General features: G+C 42.0%; 1 protein-coding gene across 1 annotated transcript in view; it reads right to left on the bottom strand.

The window, feature by feature from the left end:
- Positions 1–14,152, bottom strand: part of ANTXR1 (ANTXR cell adhesion molecule 1) — a 274,861-nt gene that overhangs the window by 212,505 nt on the left and 48,204 nt on the right. The window contains exons 4-8 of the mRNA XM_003413659.4: positions 11,815–11,896; positions 11,187–11,220; positions 8,769–8,848; positions 4,468–4,536; positions 2,674–2,754 (exon numbers count right to left, since the gene is read on the bottom strand). Coding sequence (XP_003413707.2) covers positions 2,674–2,754; positions 4,468–4,536; positions 8,769–8,848; positions 11,187–11,220; positions 11,815–11,896 — 346 coding nt within the window. The remainder of the gene's footprint in view (positions 1–2,673; positions 2,755–4,467; positions 4,537–8,768; positions 8,849–11,186; positions 11,221–11,814; positions 11,897–14,152) is intronic.

Genomic DNA, 14,152 nt, shown 5'->3' with positions numbered 1-14,152 from the left:
CACTAACATAACTCCCAGATAAAAGCTCACAAGAACGTTATCGTTCAGCTAGAAATTTGAAGATTGAAGTCTCATTTCTTTTTCCCCTTTTCAGGGAACCGTTTCACCAGAATTTCTTAAACGTCTTTGGAGTTATTTCCACTTGAAGGTGGGGAGAGTTTTAACAACATCTGGGCTCATGTTGAGCTTGGGTGAGTTGCTAAGGTTGAACTATTCAAGGACAATACTGATTTATGTAGAGAAAAAGATTCTAACTATTGTGCAAGAACCAACTCCGGAATGATGTTAGCATGTGGCTCGTAAGACCTTTGGACAAATCAGAGTCCTCCCTTTTCACAATCCAGTCATCTGACGGCAGAGTTACTGTAGTAGCCTCTTGATTGGGCTCCTGCCTCTGAGACTCTCTAGTTCTGTCCCTGGGACTCTGTCATCTGATTCTCTTCCTAAATATCACCTTTTACATATTCAAAATGCTTCAGTGAGCATCCACTGCCTATAGGCCGAAGTCAAAACCCTTCAGGGCTCTGACATTCTGGTTCCAACTTGATGTCTAGGCTTATTTCCCTTTATTTCTGACTCTTTTACCCAAGCTCTCCCACTAGACAGATAGATGGGTATCATTATCATTGTCCCCTGAATATGCTTTCCTCTTTTCCAGCCTCCAGGATGGGGTCATGTCATCTTCCCTCTGGTGCTACCCATCACCCTTGCCTGGCCTTTAAGGGATTCAGGTCTGGCCCACCTCCTCGTGAATACTCCAGCCCAGAATAACCCACCTCTGAGCTTCTAAAGGATTCATAATCGGCCCCAAATCTTGCTGCTGATCATGGGTTGTATTTCTTGGGTGTTGTTCTGTATGGCTAGTATAGTGATTGTTCATATTGTCAGGCATGCCACGGTGACCTCAGAAATGAGTTAGAGTGGGGATCCCTCACTTGGGGACTCACAGTTGTGTTTGATACTTCTCTACCCTTCCAACAATTTCCACTTCCTGCTGAAGGTAGTTTGAATGGGTTTCTGTTCCTTACAAATAAATACATCTTGAATAATACAACTGTCATCTATACATATTTAAGATAGGAATTCCACACCTGAAATGGGATTATTTTTCATGATTCTGAAATTTTAAGGTCACACATATCTCAGTGTTCTAAAAGTACACCTGGAGCACTTACTAAAAAATGCAGATTACAAATATACAGACCCCTTAGCTGTACACCAAACTGATTACAATAGGATCTCTTGGGGGTAAGGCCTAAGAATTGGTATTGTAGACAAGATCCCAGGTGATTTTTACGCATATTCAGTTTGGAAATTCAGGGGATGGGGGGTTTGGGGTGAAGACGCTGACATTAATGTCCCTCATGTGATGGCAAAGGGTGGTAGCAAGGGAGATAATTCATGTGCCTCAAGTATCTACTATGTGCATGGCAAAATATTAAGTATTTTCACCAGTGTTATCTCATATAATCCTCAAACAAGGCTATAATGTAAGTTTTATCATCAATCCGTTTTTACCAAAAAGGAAATAGTGAAATAAGTGGTAAGAGGTTGGGCCAGGATTTAAACTCTGGGCTGATCAGCTCCAAAGTTCTCAATTCTCACTCTGCTGGAGTTCCTAGTAAACCTTGGAGGAGAAGACACCATGAAACACAGCCATACAGGAGTTTTACTTGGTTGGCCGAGGACACTTGGGCGGATCCTGAGTCCCTGGCTGGTGGTAGTCCCTAGAACAAGACCCCCATGACATCTTAAGAGGAAAGTGGTCTTTTGAGCTCTGGGTTTGCATCCTGGACCCCCAAGTCTGGAGCCTGGTGAGCTTCCACTGGAGAAAATGTTGGCTGCCTGGCTGGTCACAAAACTTAAAGGTGGAGACCACAAAGCCTCTGAACTTTATTGCTGATAGCTGCAGCACACAAACTAGTCTGCCATCTGATGCTTTAAAGGCTAGCATCATCCAACAGACCATTTGAATCAAAGGAATGCCCTGTGTATGGAAGGTGGAGAAGCGTCATATTCAAAGCACAGGAAAGGGGCTGTAGAAAACCATTTGTGTGTGAGGAATTGTTCCATACAACCCAGGTGAGGATGGTAAGGACGGCTGTTGACGGCAAACCCTGTAGAACACTAAAGCCCTCATATTTGGAGGTTATAAGTCTAATGCAGTGATTCTCAACTTTGGCTGGATATTAGAATCAACTGGAGATTTAAAAAGTCCTGAAGACCAGTGTTCCTTAAAGCATCCAGGATAGAGAATCACTGGTCTAAATTGTCTCCAATGGCTGAGCGACACAGGTTCAGCCACAAATGTTGTGGCTGGACTCCCCACTTAGTGCTGGGAAAATCCGGATATTTAGGGGGCAAATGTAAGCCATCGGCCACAGCCTGTCCAAGATGACAACTGTTGGGCCTGCCTAACGTTTGGTTTCCTTCCAGAAGCAGGACCCCCTTTGATTATTAATTTCCATTGTGCAGTAGAACTGGCACCAGAGAATGAGAAAAGAAGCATGTGTGGACAGCAGGATGGAGAAGTGGCAGATGTCAAGATATAAGAATGAATGTTCTCTCAAGCAGAAGAACACCAGCTTTGGAGAGATGGAATTGGGGGATTTACAGCAGAACAAGTAGTACAAGGTGCCGGTGTGTCCAGGCACTGGGGAAGTTTCTACTTACTGAGTGGATGATGCCTTGCAGAGCCTGAAACCCGTCATTCACAGGAAACACGTGATCCTTACTGTCTGCAATTCGGGCCAGCTGAGGACACAGCAAACACAAGCACATGGAGACGTGTCAGGCTGGGATGCTTCCCGTTGAGTGAATTCTGACTCATAGTGACCATGTAGGACAGAGGAGAACTGCCCCATAGGGTTTCCAAGAAGCGGCTGGTGGATTTGAATTGGCGACAATTTGGTTAGCAGCTGAACTCTTAACCACTGCACCACCAGGACTCCAGTGGGTGCAGGGGGCTCCATCTACTTTTAGAACCTAGAGGAACATGAGGCCTTCAGTGGACTCAGGGGCTTCATTGAAAAGCCTTCAGCAATAATGAGCTTACCGGAGCTGCTTTGGACCCGGCCCTGTAGAGTCAGGTCCAGCTTTTACATTTGTTTTAATACTTTTCTCCTTGGGAGCAGAGGTAAAATTGCCCAGCTAAATGAAAATTTGGCCTGGGTTGATGTATTTATGGATTTGGGGGAAAGCCATTGGCTCATTTTTCTCCCATTCACCCAAATTCCTGTTGGTGACTTTATTCAAATCAAACAGAATCAAGTTTCCTTTTGGAGTAACTTTTGATATAAATTCAGGACTTCTTGTTGGGCAAGGCCAATGAATGGAGACTCTACTTTTCACCCAAACTGCTCATTAGGGAAAGGCCCCTTGCAATTGGTTTCACTGGTCCTGCTTTGGAAGCAGAGAACCGAGGGAAAGGAGAAGCCAAACTGTGAGCTTTTCTATTCCTAATCTCTCATAGTTCTGTGATTTGCACAGTCAGTGTCAACGTCAGGGTGGGGTGTCAAAAAAATAAGTTTTATTGCTCTTACTGATTGCAAAAGTAACATACGCACTGTGAAAACGTCAAAAAACCCAGGAGAGTTAAAATTAAAAAACAAAAACAAAGATTACTCATAATTCTATCTATCTGGAAACCCTGGTGGCATAGTGGTTAAGAGCCACAGCTGCTAACCAAAAGGTTGGTGGTTCAAATCCACCAGGCATTCCTTGGAAACCCTATGGGGCAGTTTTCCACTCTATCCTATAGGGTCGCTATGAGCAGGAATTGACTCGACGGCAACGGATTTGGTTTTTTTTTTTTGGTATCTATCTGTCTGTCTATCTATCATCCCTTCCTCCCTCCTTCCCCCTCCCTCCCTCCCTCCCTTCCTACGATTTGATACAATACATAGTCCTTCCACTTATTTCAAAAATAGGGTCTTAAAAATCCCACTGTATTGTGACCGTATTTAATTCACTCAACGATGTATCATGAGCATTGTGTCATGTCATTAAAACAAAAAATTATGGATGACATTGAGGAATATTTATTTTGGCTGTCGCTCACTTGCCTGATTATTTCTAATTTTTTCACATTGAAAATGCATTGCATTTTCAATGAGAAAAAGGAATGTTGTCATTTAACTAAGAAAATCAAATTTGTCAAATAAAATGAAAAAAAAAAACCCATCATCAGTTTTCCGAGTTCAGATCTGTTTTGAGACCTGTGGCAATTTAACGTCTACCAAGAAAGATGATGCCTGGGTGGTCTGCGCTAAAGACCCCCAGCTCATCAGTAAATGGCGTCATATTCCTTACACACACAATTACTCTTTTTCACCCTTAGTATTTCTAGAAAAATAACCTATCTAAGGTGTATTTATGCTGCTGATGTACCTTCTGCATTGAAAGTACATTTCTCTATCATTCACAAGTGCAGAATGCTCCCAGATCTGAGGAAATCCATGCTCATACCTGCGTTTCATTGAAATCTTTCACTCCCACACAGTAAACAATTGCGCCAAGATCTCGGGACCTGTTAGCCTGGGTCAAGAAAAGAAAAAAAAGTTAAAGAGCAGCAGAGACAAAATATACTCTTCTTAGATTTTCCAGACTAACTTAATCAGTCAAGTATTTGTGGAGCACCTGCCATTTGCCAGGTACCATGATGAAAGGACAGTTTCTGTTCTCATACTCCAGGGAACACCCCGTTCTAGTGTAAGGCACGGAGGACATGAGGGAAGTGATTAGTTCAGTGAGAGGTGCTGAGAAAGAGCCACGAAGTAGGATCTTGACAAAGGGCTTTGAAAGGCCAATGGAGGAAAGGGGAACTGTAGGCTAAGAGAAGTCATTTGAAATATTTTGGGGAGATGATTACCCTTTCTATTTCTCTAATGGATTTTTATCGACATGCCTTTCTTCCTTTGTAATGGCAGCATGGGGTAACAAAAAGACTGTGGGCTTTGGAACCTGATGTTCCTGGCTTTGCTCTGTGAAGTGTTTTGAGGATTAAATACAATAATGTTTGCAGAGCTCCTTACAAGCAGCCTTGAAGAATGTAGATGCTCATAAACAGCAACACCCTTTGTGAAAAAGGCCTTTTTCATCCCTATAGAATAAACTTCAGTTCCAACAGATGGGATTTCATAAGTTGATTATTTATTGGAGCAACTGGGGAATTCCGACTGCTTACCTTTTGGTTAGCAACCAAACTTTTAACTGCTGTGCCACCAGGGCTCCTATTTATTAAAAACAAAGAAGCCCGTTGCTGCCGAATCAATTCCAACTCAAAGCAACCCTATACGACAGAGCAGAACGCCCCATAGGGTTTCCAAGGAGCAGCTGGTGGATTCGAACTGCTGACCTTTTGGTTAGCAGCCTGTTTTCCTAACCACTGCACTGTCTTGTGCCTCTGTATTTTCTGTACGATCATTTAAAACTTAAATTCCAAAATGGTTTCTCTGAATTTCAAAACCATCTGGAGAATTTCCCTCTTCAATATTTTTTCCTGTTCATGAAGCTTGAGAACTTTGTGGCTATGAGTTTTGGAAGTTTGAGCAAAACAAACAAAGACCCCATATTCTTCCTGAGAAACATGTACCCAACACTCATGATAGTGTTCCTGAGAGCTATACTACAGCAGGGATCCCAATGAGTTATCTATGGCCATCTGTGTCTAAACTCATGCTAGATGTCCTACAATAATAGACCCTTGAGTTCACAGGTACTTCAGGCCAGCCTTTTGCTCATTGGGAAGTTCTATTCCTGCATCCAAGAGGGAAGCAGTGTGTAGGATGAATGGTTAAGACCACTGTTGTTGAGTCGATTGGACTCATAGAGACCCCACAAGGTTTCCAAGGCTGTAAATCTTGGGTTTTACAGCAAGCAGACTGCCACATCTTTCTCCTGAGGAGTGGGTGATGGGGTCGAACCACTGACCTTTTGGTCAGTAGCTGAGTGGTTTAACCACTGCACCACCACGGCTCCTTGAATGGTTAAGAATACAGGCTTATTCGCTGTTTTGTTTTGGGCGAGCCTAGATTTTTTTCATTTGTAGATCTGTAGATGTTGCTCTGAGAATTACATGAAATCGTTTATATAAAGTGCTTAGTTCTACGCACAGTATAATGTAGCCTTTTCATTTTTTATTCTTACCATACACCTTTCTACCAGAATGTCTTCATCTTCAGAAAACTCACTGCCCCTTCCAGTCGACCTCAATGTAGCCTATTTCATCACTGGGCAATTTAAATTGTTAATAGTGGGTGTACCCTTCTCCCACCAGAGGTGCCTTCTCTAATGGCTTTATCTGTTGGTCATCTTGCGGTAGCTCTTTCCATTTTAAGCCTTATCTTATTTCCCCTTCACAAAACATGTAGCTATCGGTTTAACGGTATGGGAATTGTGGTCCATATTCAAATAGGTGAAACCATGACCTTCTCCAGAGTTGACCTATTGAGAGGGCAACATAATGAATAACATTGTAGTTTTGGCTTGATTTTAATATTTGATTTATTAAAAGCTTTGATATCTGATTTCCAGGCTCTTCTGTGTTTCAGAAAAGTAAAAAGTAGAAATCTTTGCCATACACACTAGGTGCTCAAGAAATGATAGCAAACATACAGTAAGTGCTCAGGATATGCATACTGATTTGAATTATGTTCTTTCTTTTCTTCGTACTCAAACCCACTGAATTTCAGAAGCTATAGAAGCATATGTCTTCTTCCTCCTTCATATTCGAAATATTCCCTGATGCTTTCAAGAAAAAATAAGCTTTTAGCTACAGTCTAGTCCCCACCTTATCTTAAACAACTTCTGTGGCCCTTCTCTTCCCGTTGGGCTTTATATGGAATTATCAAGAATAGAAGAGTTCATTTTCTTTATGTCTTAACGCTTGACGGTTCTTTTTTGGAATGCCCGCCCTCTTCTACTGGCACTGGCTGTGGATCTCTGAATATCTTTCCAAGTTTGTATGAGCCATACCTAAAATTCCTTCCTGTTAACCCCTATTTTAAGCCTCTGACATCCATCAGTTCATTTTATCTTTAGTCTTTTCCTTATTAGGGTTTTTGCTTTCTTTGACTGTTGTTTCATGTCCAAATAAGCCATTTTGCATTTCCATCACACAGTTTCAGTTTTAGGATATAGAAATTTATTATTCTCCAAACGCTCAGTGAGCATGCTTCACATTTACTCGTGTCTTCCCCATCTGTGAATTATCCTTTGCACTGCTTGGGGGGAGGATTAATGTGTCTACCTGTAAAATTTTCCCATGCCCTTTGCCAGCAGCTGCCTCTCACAGTGGAACAAGATTATAGGGTAAGACCTAGGGGGCAGCAACTGTGTCTTACTCTCTTCTGCACCCCTAGGTTGTAGCCTGGCACTTGCCAAACTCTCAGGTAACACTGAATGAATGAATTTGTACTTCTTGCTTGCTGAGGGAGTTGAATTTAAATTGAATAGTAGCAGTCAAGAGCTTAACACAAGTGTAAAGCTATGATTAACTCCTGTCTCAGAGCCCAGTATCTCCCTCCCTCACTGCCTGTCTTTTTTCCTTTTTTCTTTCTTCTACCTTGGCCTGAATGAGCCTTTGTTACTGTTGTCGTTGGTAGGTGCCATTAAGTCGTTTCAGACTCACAGCAACCCCACGTGACACAGTAGAACTGCCCCCATAGGGCTTCCTAGGCTGTAATCTTTATGGGAGCAGATGGCCAGGTCTTTTCTCCTGTGGAGTGGCCGATGGGTTTGAACCACTGACCTTTTGGTTAGCGGCTGAGAGCTTAACCATTGTGCCACCAGGGCTCCTTTTTCTGTCACTAATGAGGCTTAAATACACTGTGGTCCTGGGCCAATTAGACACACAGTTTGAAATTTAAAACTTGAAAGGAAAGGGTTTTCTAAATGTAAAAAACATTACTTTTCAATTCCTGAGTAAATCTCTTTTTGGAATCTTTTTATATAAACTGAAAGCTTCATTTAGAATATCTTTCACTTGCTTTGAGAAGGACTTCTTGAGAACATAAAGAAAAGGAAAAAAGAAGTACTGAAGGACAGATTAACTTTGCTATCAATTACTGTTCAACTTTGGTTCTTAAAGTAAGAATTTCAATGATTAATCCGTTGTGACAAGGCTGGCTCTTACATATTCCAAGTAATTCTTTCCTCTCCTCCTACTTCAGTAAAAATATGAAGAAAAATGATATCTGTGGTTTGTTTAAAAGTTTATATAGTATCTAAAAAAATACTATATATTTCAAAGCTGCTACAGCCATGTAGTACCTTCAATGAAGATATCGTAGACACTTATCCCTCAAAATATAGAATAACATGTAAATATTTTGAAAGGAAAATCATCTACTATGTATACGACATGAAGGTGTACTTAATAATTTTTTTTTTTTTAATGTATGAGAACAAAATACCAAACCCATTGCCATTGAGTCGGTTCTGACTCATGATGACCCAATGTGTTACAGAGTAAAACTGCTCCATAGGGTTTTCTAGGCTGTAATCTTTATGGAAGCAGATCACCAGGTCTTTCTTTCACAGTGCCACTGGGTAAGTTCAAACCACCAACCTTGAAGTTAGTACTAGAGCACAAACCACTTACGACACCCAGGAATCTCTTTTTACTTACGTATGTGACACGATTTTATTCAGAGATTTTTACAAAAAGTATCTATCATTTTATCAGAGTAGAAAGACTGCAGCCCATTTCAGAAGGGAGAAGCCCTCTTTCCATGTACGTATTTGAACCCAGGCCAGGTGTGGCTTACCTCTCTCTCTGAATAGAAAAAGAGATCTTCATGGAGTTCTCCATCGGTCAATGCAATGATGACACTGGCTGTCCTGTACCCTGCTCAACACAACACAAACCAATCAGTCCATCCTGCCGCACCTGCCTCTTACAAGCTTTACCGCCCAAGGTCAATATGGTGAGAATCAATTTTTCTTTCAGGACTGGAGGCAACTACATCATGAAGAAGAATCCTTCCAAAGGAACACTCTAGAGGCAATAGGTTTGGCTTCTAGGTCTCTCAGCCTCGTCTCAAAAAATGGGCCCAACTGTAAAATGGTCCCTGAACCGCTAGCTGGGAACTGTTGTTAGGTGCCATCCAGTTGATTTTTGACTCCAAGCGACCCCATATAACAGAGTAGAACTGATCCATAGGGTTTTCTTGGCTGTATGCTTTATGGGGGCAGATCACCAGCTCTTTCTCTTGCAGAGCCGCTGGGTGGGTTCAAACCACCAACCTTTCAGTTAGCAGCTAAGTCCTTAACTGTTGCACTGCCAGGGCTCCTTTTGCTAGGAGTAGCTCCAGTGAATCAAGTATGATTACTGTCTAGGAGCAGTCCATGTGACTATTGCCAAGGCCTCAGATCAAACTCTGCCACATGGGCTGGTCACTGGTTCCTCTCACTTGCTGTAGTTCAGCATATATACCACCCCTTGAAGACAGTTTGGCAAAGAATAATGGTAATTTTGATTTATTATACCAAAAAACCTGTCGTTGTCGAGTTGATTCCAAACTCATAGCAACCCTATAGGATAGAGTAGAGCTGCCCCATAGGGTTTCCAAGGCTGTAAACTTTTTTTTTTTTATTGTACTTTAAGTGAAAGTTTACTGTTCAAGATTTATACACACATTGTGTGATCCTAGTTGCTCTCCCTATATTGTGACAGCACACTCCACCTTTCCACCCCTATTTCCTGTGTCCATTCAACCAACTCCTGTCCCTTTCTGCCTTCTCATCTCGCGGCCCGTTTAGTCTCATGTATCCTCTTGAACTATGAAGCACACTCTTCATGAGTATCATTTTACATCTTATACTTCAGTCTAATCTTTGTCAGAAGAGTTGGCTTCAGGAATGGTTTTAGTTTTGGGCTAACAGAGAGTCCAGGGGCCATGTCTTCTGGAGTCCTTCCAGTCTCAGGTAGATCATTAAGTCTGATCTTTTTACTGGAATTTGAGTTCTGTACCCCACTTTTCTCATGCTCCAGCAGGGACTCTCTGTTGTGTTCCCTGTCAGGGTGGTCATTGGTAGTAGCTGGGCACCATCTAGTTCTCTGGTCTCAGGCTAATGGAGTCTCTGGTTTATATGGTGCTTTTTGTCCCTTGGGCTCATATTTTCCCTGTGTCTTTGGTATTCTTCATTCTCCTTTGCTTCAGGTGGGTTGGGACCAATTGATGCGTTTCAGATGGCCAATTGCTAGCTTTTAGGACCCCAGATGTCACTCACCAAAGTGGGATGCAGAACATTTTCTTAATAAACTTTGTTTATGCCAGTTGACCTGGATGTCACCTGAAACCATGGTCCCCAGACCCCTGCCCCTGCTACTCTGTCCCTTGAAGTGTTTGGTTGTATTCAAGAAACTTCTTAGCTTTTGGTTTAGTCCAGTTGTGCTGACTTCCCCTGTATTGTGTATTGTCTTCCCTTCACCTAAGATAACTCTTGTCTACTATCTAGTTAGTGAATACCCCTCTCCCTCCCTCCCCACCCTCGTAACCATCAAAGAACGTTTTCTTCTGTGTTTAAACCTTTTCTTGAGCTCTTTTAACAGTGGTCTCATACAATATTCGTCCTTTTTTGACTGATTTCCAAGGCTGTAATCTTTACAGAAGCAGACTGCCACACCTTTCTCCCATGGTGTGGCTGATGGGTTCGAACTGCCAACCTTTTGGTTAGCAGCCAAGCTCTTAACCAATTATTTCAATATGCTAGACATACTATTAAGCACATTTTAGGAATTTTTTTTTTTTTTTTTAAATGAGTGAAATTTTAAACCAGACTGGCATCTTAAGTTATCATAGCCAATGACAGTAACGAAAAGGCTTGGAGCTCAAAGAAGGACAAGAAAATAAAATTTGACAGAAAATCCAAGACTTTAGTAACCCATTCAAGTATTTACTAATTTAATGATTTCAACATGCAAGCCTGTTCATGGGAATTACAGACTGTGGCCATAATGAGCTCTTAGCTACTTGCATATAATTTTATTGGCACCAGCAGGGCAGTAGAATTTGACCTGCTATCAGCCATCTTTCTACCCATTTTCTCTTTATGATGAAGTATGTGTTCAAGGATTACAGACAATATCTTTGGAAACATCAAATTAACTGAGGCACTTTTTCAGGAGCAAACACAGAAAAAAGTTACGTAATTCATAGTGATAACTCAAAATATGGTCTTACCTTGACTGTTTTCATAATAAATCTGCTCGCTGGCCTGAAATACACAGGAGAGGGCCATTAGAGGACAGCCGCTGTGGCCGTTCCAAATACCATGTTGGGCAGTGGGATCTGGTGTTGGGTATGCAGCTAGGCCTCAGGTTGATTCTTCATGTAATTCACTCAGGCTTCACTCAGATACCAGTGGATGACGTCTGTCTAAAGTTACCCTCACATTTAACTCATATACTTGTGCAGATGAATCAGTGACTTCCTTCTCATAGCCTGGGACTTATTTTCCTTAAGGATGAAGTCACTGAAGTTCTGTCTCAACCACTGAAGCCACCATCCAGGCAAATGTCACTTTGGGAATGGAGGGGGCTTACATGTGGCATCATTTAGGAGTGCCAGCCAAACATTAGTTAACCAGCCTTTCTCAGTGTCAGGGAGGGAGGAAGGAAATGCATTTCTTCAGTTCTTTTGGATAAAGTTATCAGCATACAAGCTTATAGGAAAATAATATTTTACTCTGTTGTATTGGGTATTATTCAGTCTTCTTAATACACATGCCCCTTAATCTCATCTGCCTTCCCCGTGTTGAAGTTTCAATATCACACTTTATATTTGAAGTTTAGAACTGTTTTAAAATTACCCTTTCAAATCCCTCATGCATGTAAGTATCTCCTCCTGGCAGTACTTTCTGGAGTTCTTCTAGGCCTTGACGGATCTGTTCCCTGAAATCCAAAGAAACGCTGTTAGTCTTTTTGTTGTTGTTTAGAATATTGTATTGTGTTTTCTGTGAAGGTTTACATAGCAGCTTAGGCTCCCATTCAACATTTTCTATGCAAATTTTTCAGTGACATTGGTTACATTCTTTACAATGTGTCCCCATTCTCATTATTTCTATTCTGGTTGTTCCATTTCCATGAATCTAGTTTCCCTGTACCCTTACATTCTCATCTCTGTTTTAAAGTAATTGTTGACCTTCTGGTCTCATATAGGTGATTTTTTTAAAGGAGCATAATACTTAACAGGTGATAGACATTCTATTTTGAGTCAATTTGTTATTTAGTTACAAAGTGACCTCAAGGGTTAGTTCCAGTTCAAGGTTTGAAGAGTATCTCAGGGCATAAACCCTGTTAGTCTTACTAGAGCCGTTCTTATTTTGCTGTTGGTAGCATATTCACCAGTCTTTTTCTTATCGTCATAGATATCGCTATATTGCCCCACTAGTCATCCAAAAGACTATCAGAAGCAAAGTCTTTGTATTACGTTATCCATTCAGGGCCAACCATAGAGCATAGAATAAGTGAGATTTCAAGGCTTGAGGGGAAGGACCCTTCCAAAGGAATTCCCATTTGCTCATGAAAGGTTTTCCATTCCCTTGGCAGGAACAAACCTTTCACTCTACATTGGAAATGAGTCTTAAAATCCAACTGCTCTTGAAGGGAGGAGGCCGGATACAGGAACTGAGACAGATTTACATCAAGATGCAAATGACTCCCACAAGCCAGAAAGAGGTGAGTACCAGGTACCTGGGGAACGCCGCCACAAGGACCGCGGACAGATGGGGGAGCGTTTCCAGAGTAAACTCTGGCACTCTCACGACTATGCAAAGGAAACAGAGCAGTCAGCGTTGAAAATGAGAGCCCAAGGAATCTAATTTCCAGGACAATGAAGAGTGCTTTCTGTGGGCTGATGCTTGTGTTTTCTTACTCTGATAGTTCCAGGTGGTGGTGGGGACAGAAAAGGAAGTGGGTATGGCATGGGCAAAGGGTGCTATTGGCAGTGGGAAGCGTAAGTAGTTTGGGTATGGCATGGGCAAAGGGTGCTATTGGCAGTGGGAAGCGTAAGTAGTTTGGGGACCAAATAGAATCTTTGTGGACCATCCTCTCTGGGATGTAAGATGTCCACAGTCATGTTCCTGTCTTTTAAATAGGTCCATAAACTGATAAACCAGTTGCCATCGATTCCAACTCATGGTGACCTTATGTGTGTCACAGTAGAACTGTGTTACATAGGGTTTTCAATATCTGATTTTTCAGAAGTGGGTCACCAGACCTTTCTTCCAAGATACCTCTGGGTGGGCTCAAACCGCTAACCATTTGGTTAGTAGTTGAGTGCATTAACAATTTGTACCACCCAGGGACTCCTAATAGGTCCACACTGTGCTGAAAAGGGCAAGAAAGTGTAATTCCTGAAAAAACTTTATTCATAGACCAAAGGCCAAGTGGCACAGTGGTTAAGTGATATGGCTGTTAACCAAAAGGTCACCAGTTCAAATCCACCAGCAGCTCCTTGAAAACCCTATGGGGCGGTTCTACTCTGTGGGTACCTATGGGGTGGAATCAACTTGGCAGCAATGGGTTTGGTTTTGGTTTTAAAAGGCCTATGAAAAGGTTTGAAATTACCTTTTTTCCACTGGGGTCTCCTTAGGGTATGAGGGTTAGATATATTGTATTTGAATTAGGGAGGGAGACGTCTTTCAAGAAGGGTAGGGACCCGACATTTATTGAGCATCCACCATGAACAAGGCACTGCTCAATGGTTTCCGATTTATCCTCACAGGAAACCCTCGAGGTAGGTATAACTGTCTCCATCTTTACAGGTGAGAAAACTTGGGTTCATAGAGGTTAACCTAGAGAGCAGAAACTTGAAGTCCAATCTGTCTAAATATCCCCATGGCTTCCCACTCTGCCAAGCAGTCTCCTAGCATGGAACAGTGCTGGAGAAGTGAGAAGCTTTCAACACCACCTGAACTACATGCCAGACTCTGTTCTAAACATGTCACGTGTGATTAATTCACTTAGGCCTTCTGACAGCTCTCTGAGGTGGACACTACTGTTCCTGCCATTTCACAGATATGGAAATTGAGTCACAGAGATGCTAAGGAACCTGATCAAGGCCCCTCAGATACTAAGTGGCAGAGGTGGGATTTGTACCTAGAGGCCCTGCTCTCAGTCACTATGATAACCTCTTCATAAATACCC

This window comes from Loxodonta africana, chromosome 15, assembly GCF_030014295.1.
Source record: "Loxodonta africana isolate mLoxAfr1 chromosome 15, mLoxAfr1.hap2, whole genome shotgun sequence".
Lineage (NCBI taxonomy): Eukaryota > Metazoa > Chordata > Mammalia > Proboscidea > Elephantidae > Loxodonta > Loxodonta africana.
This window is presented reverse-complemented; position numbering and strand designations above follow the sequence as displayed.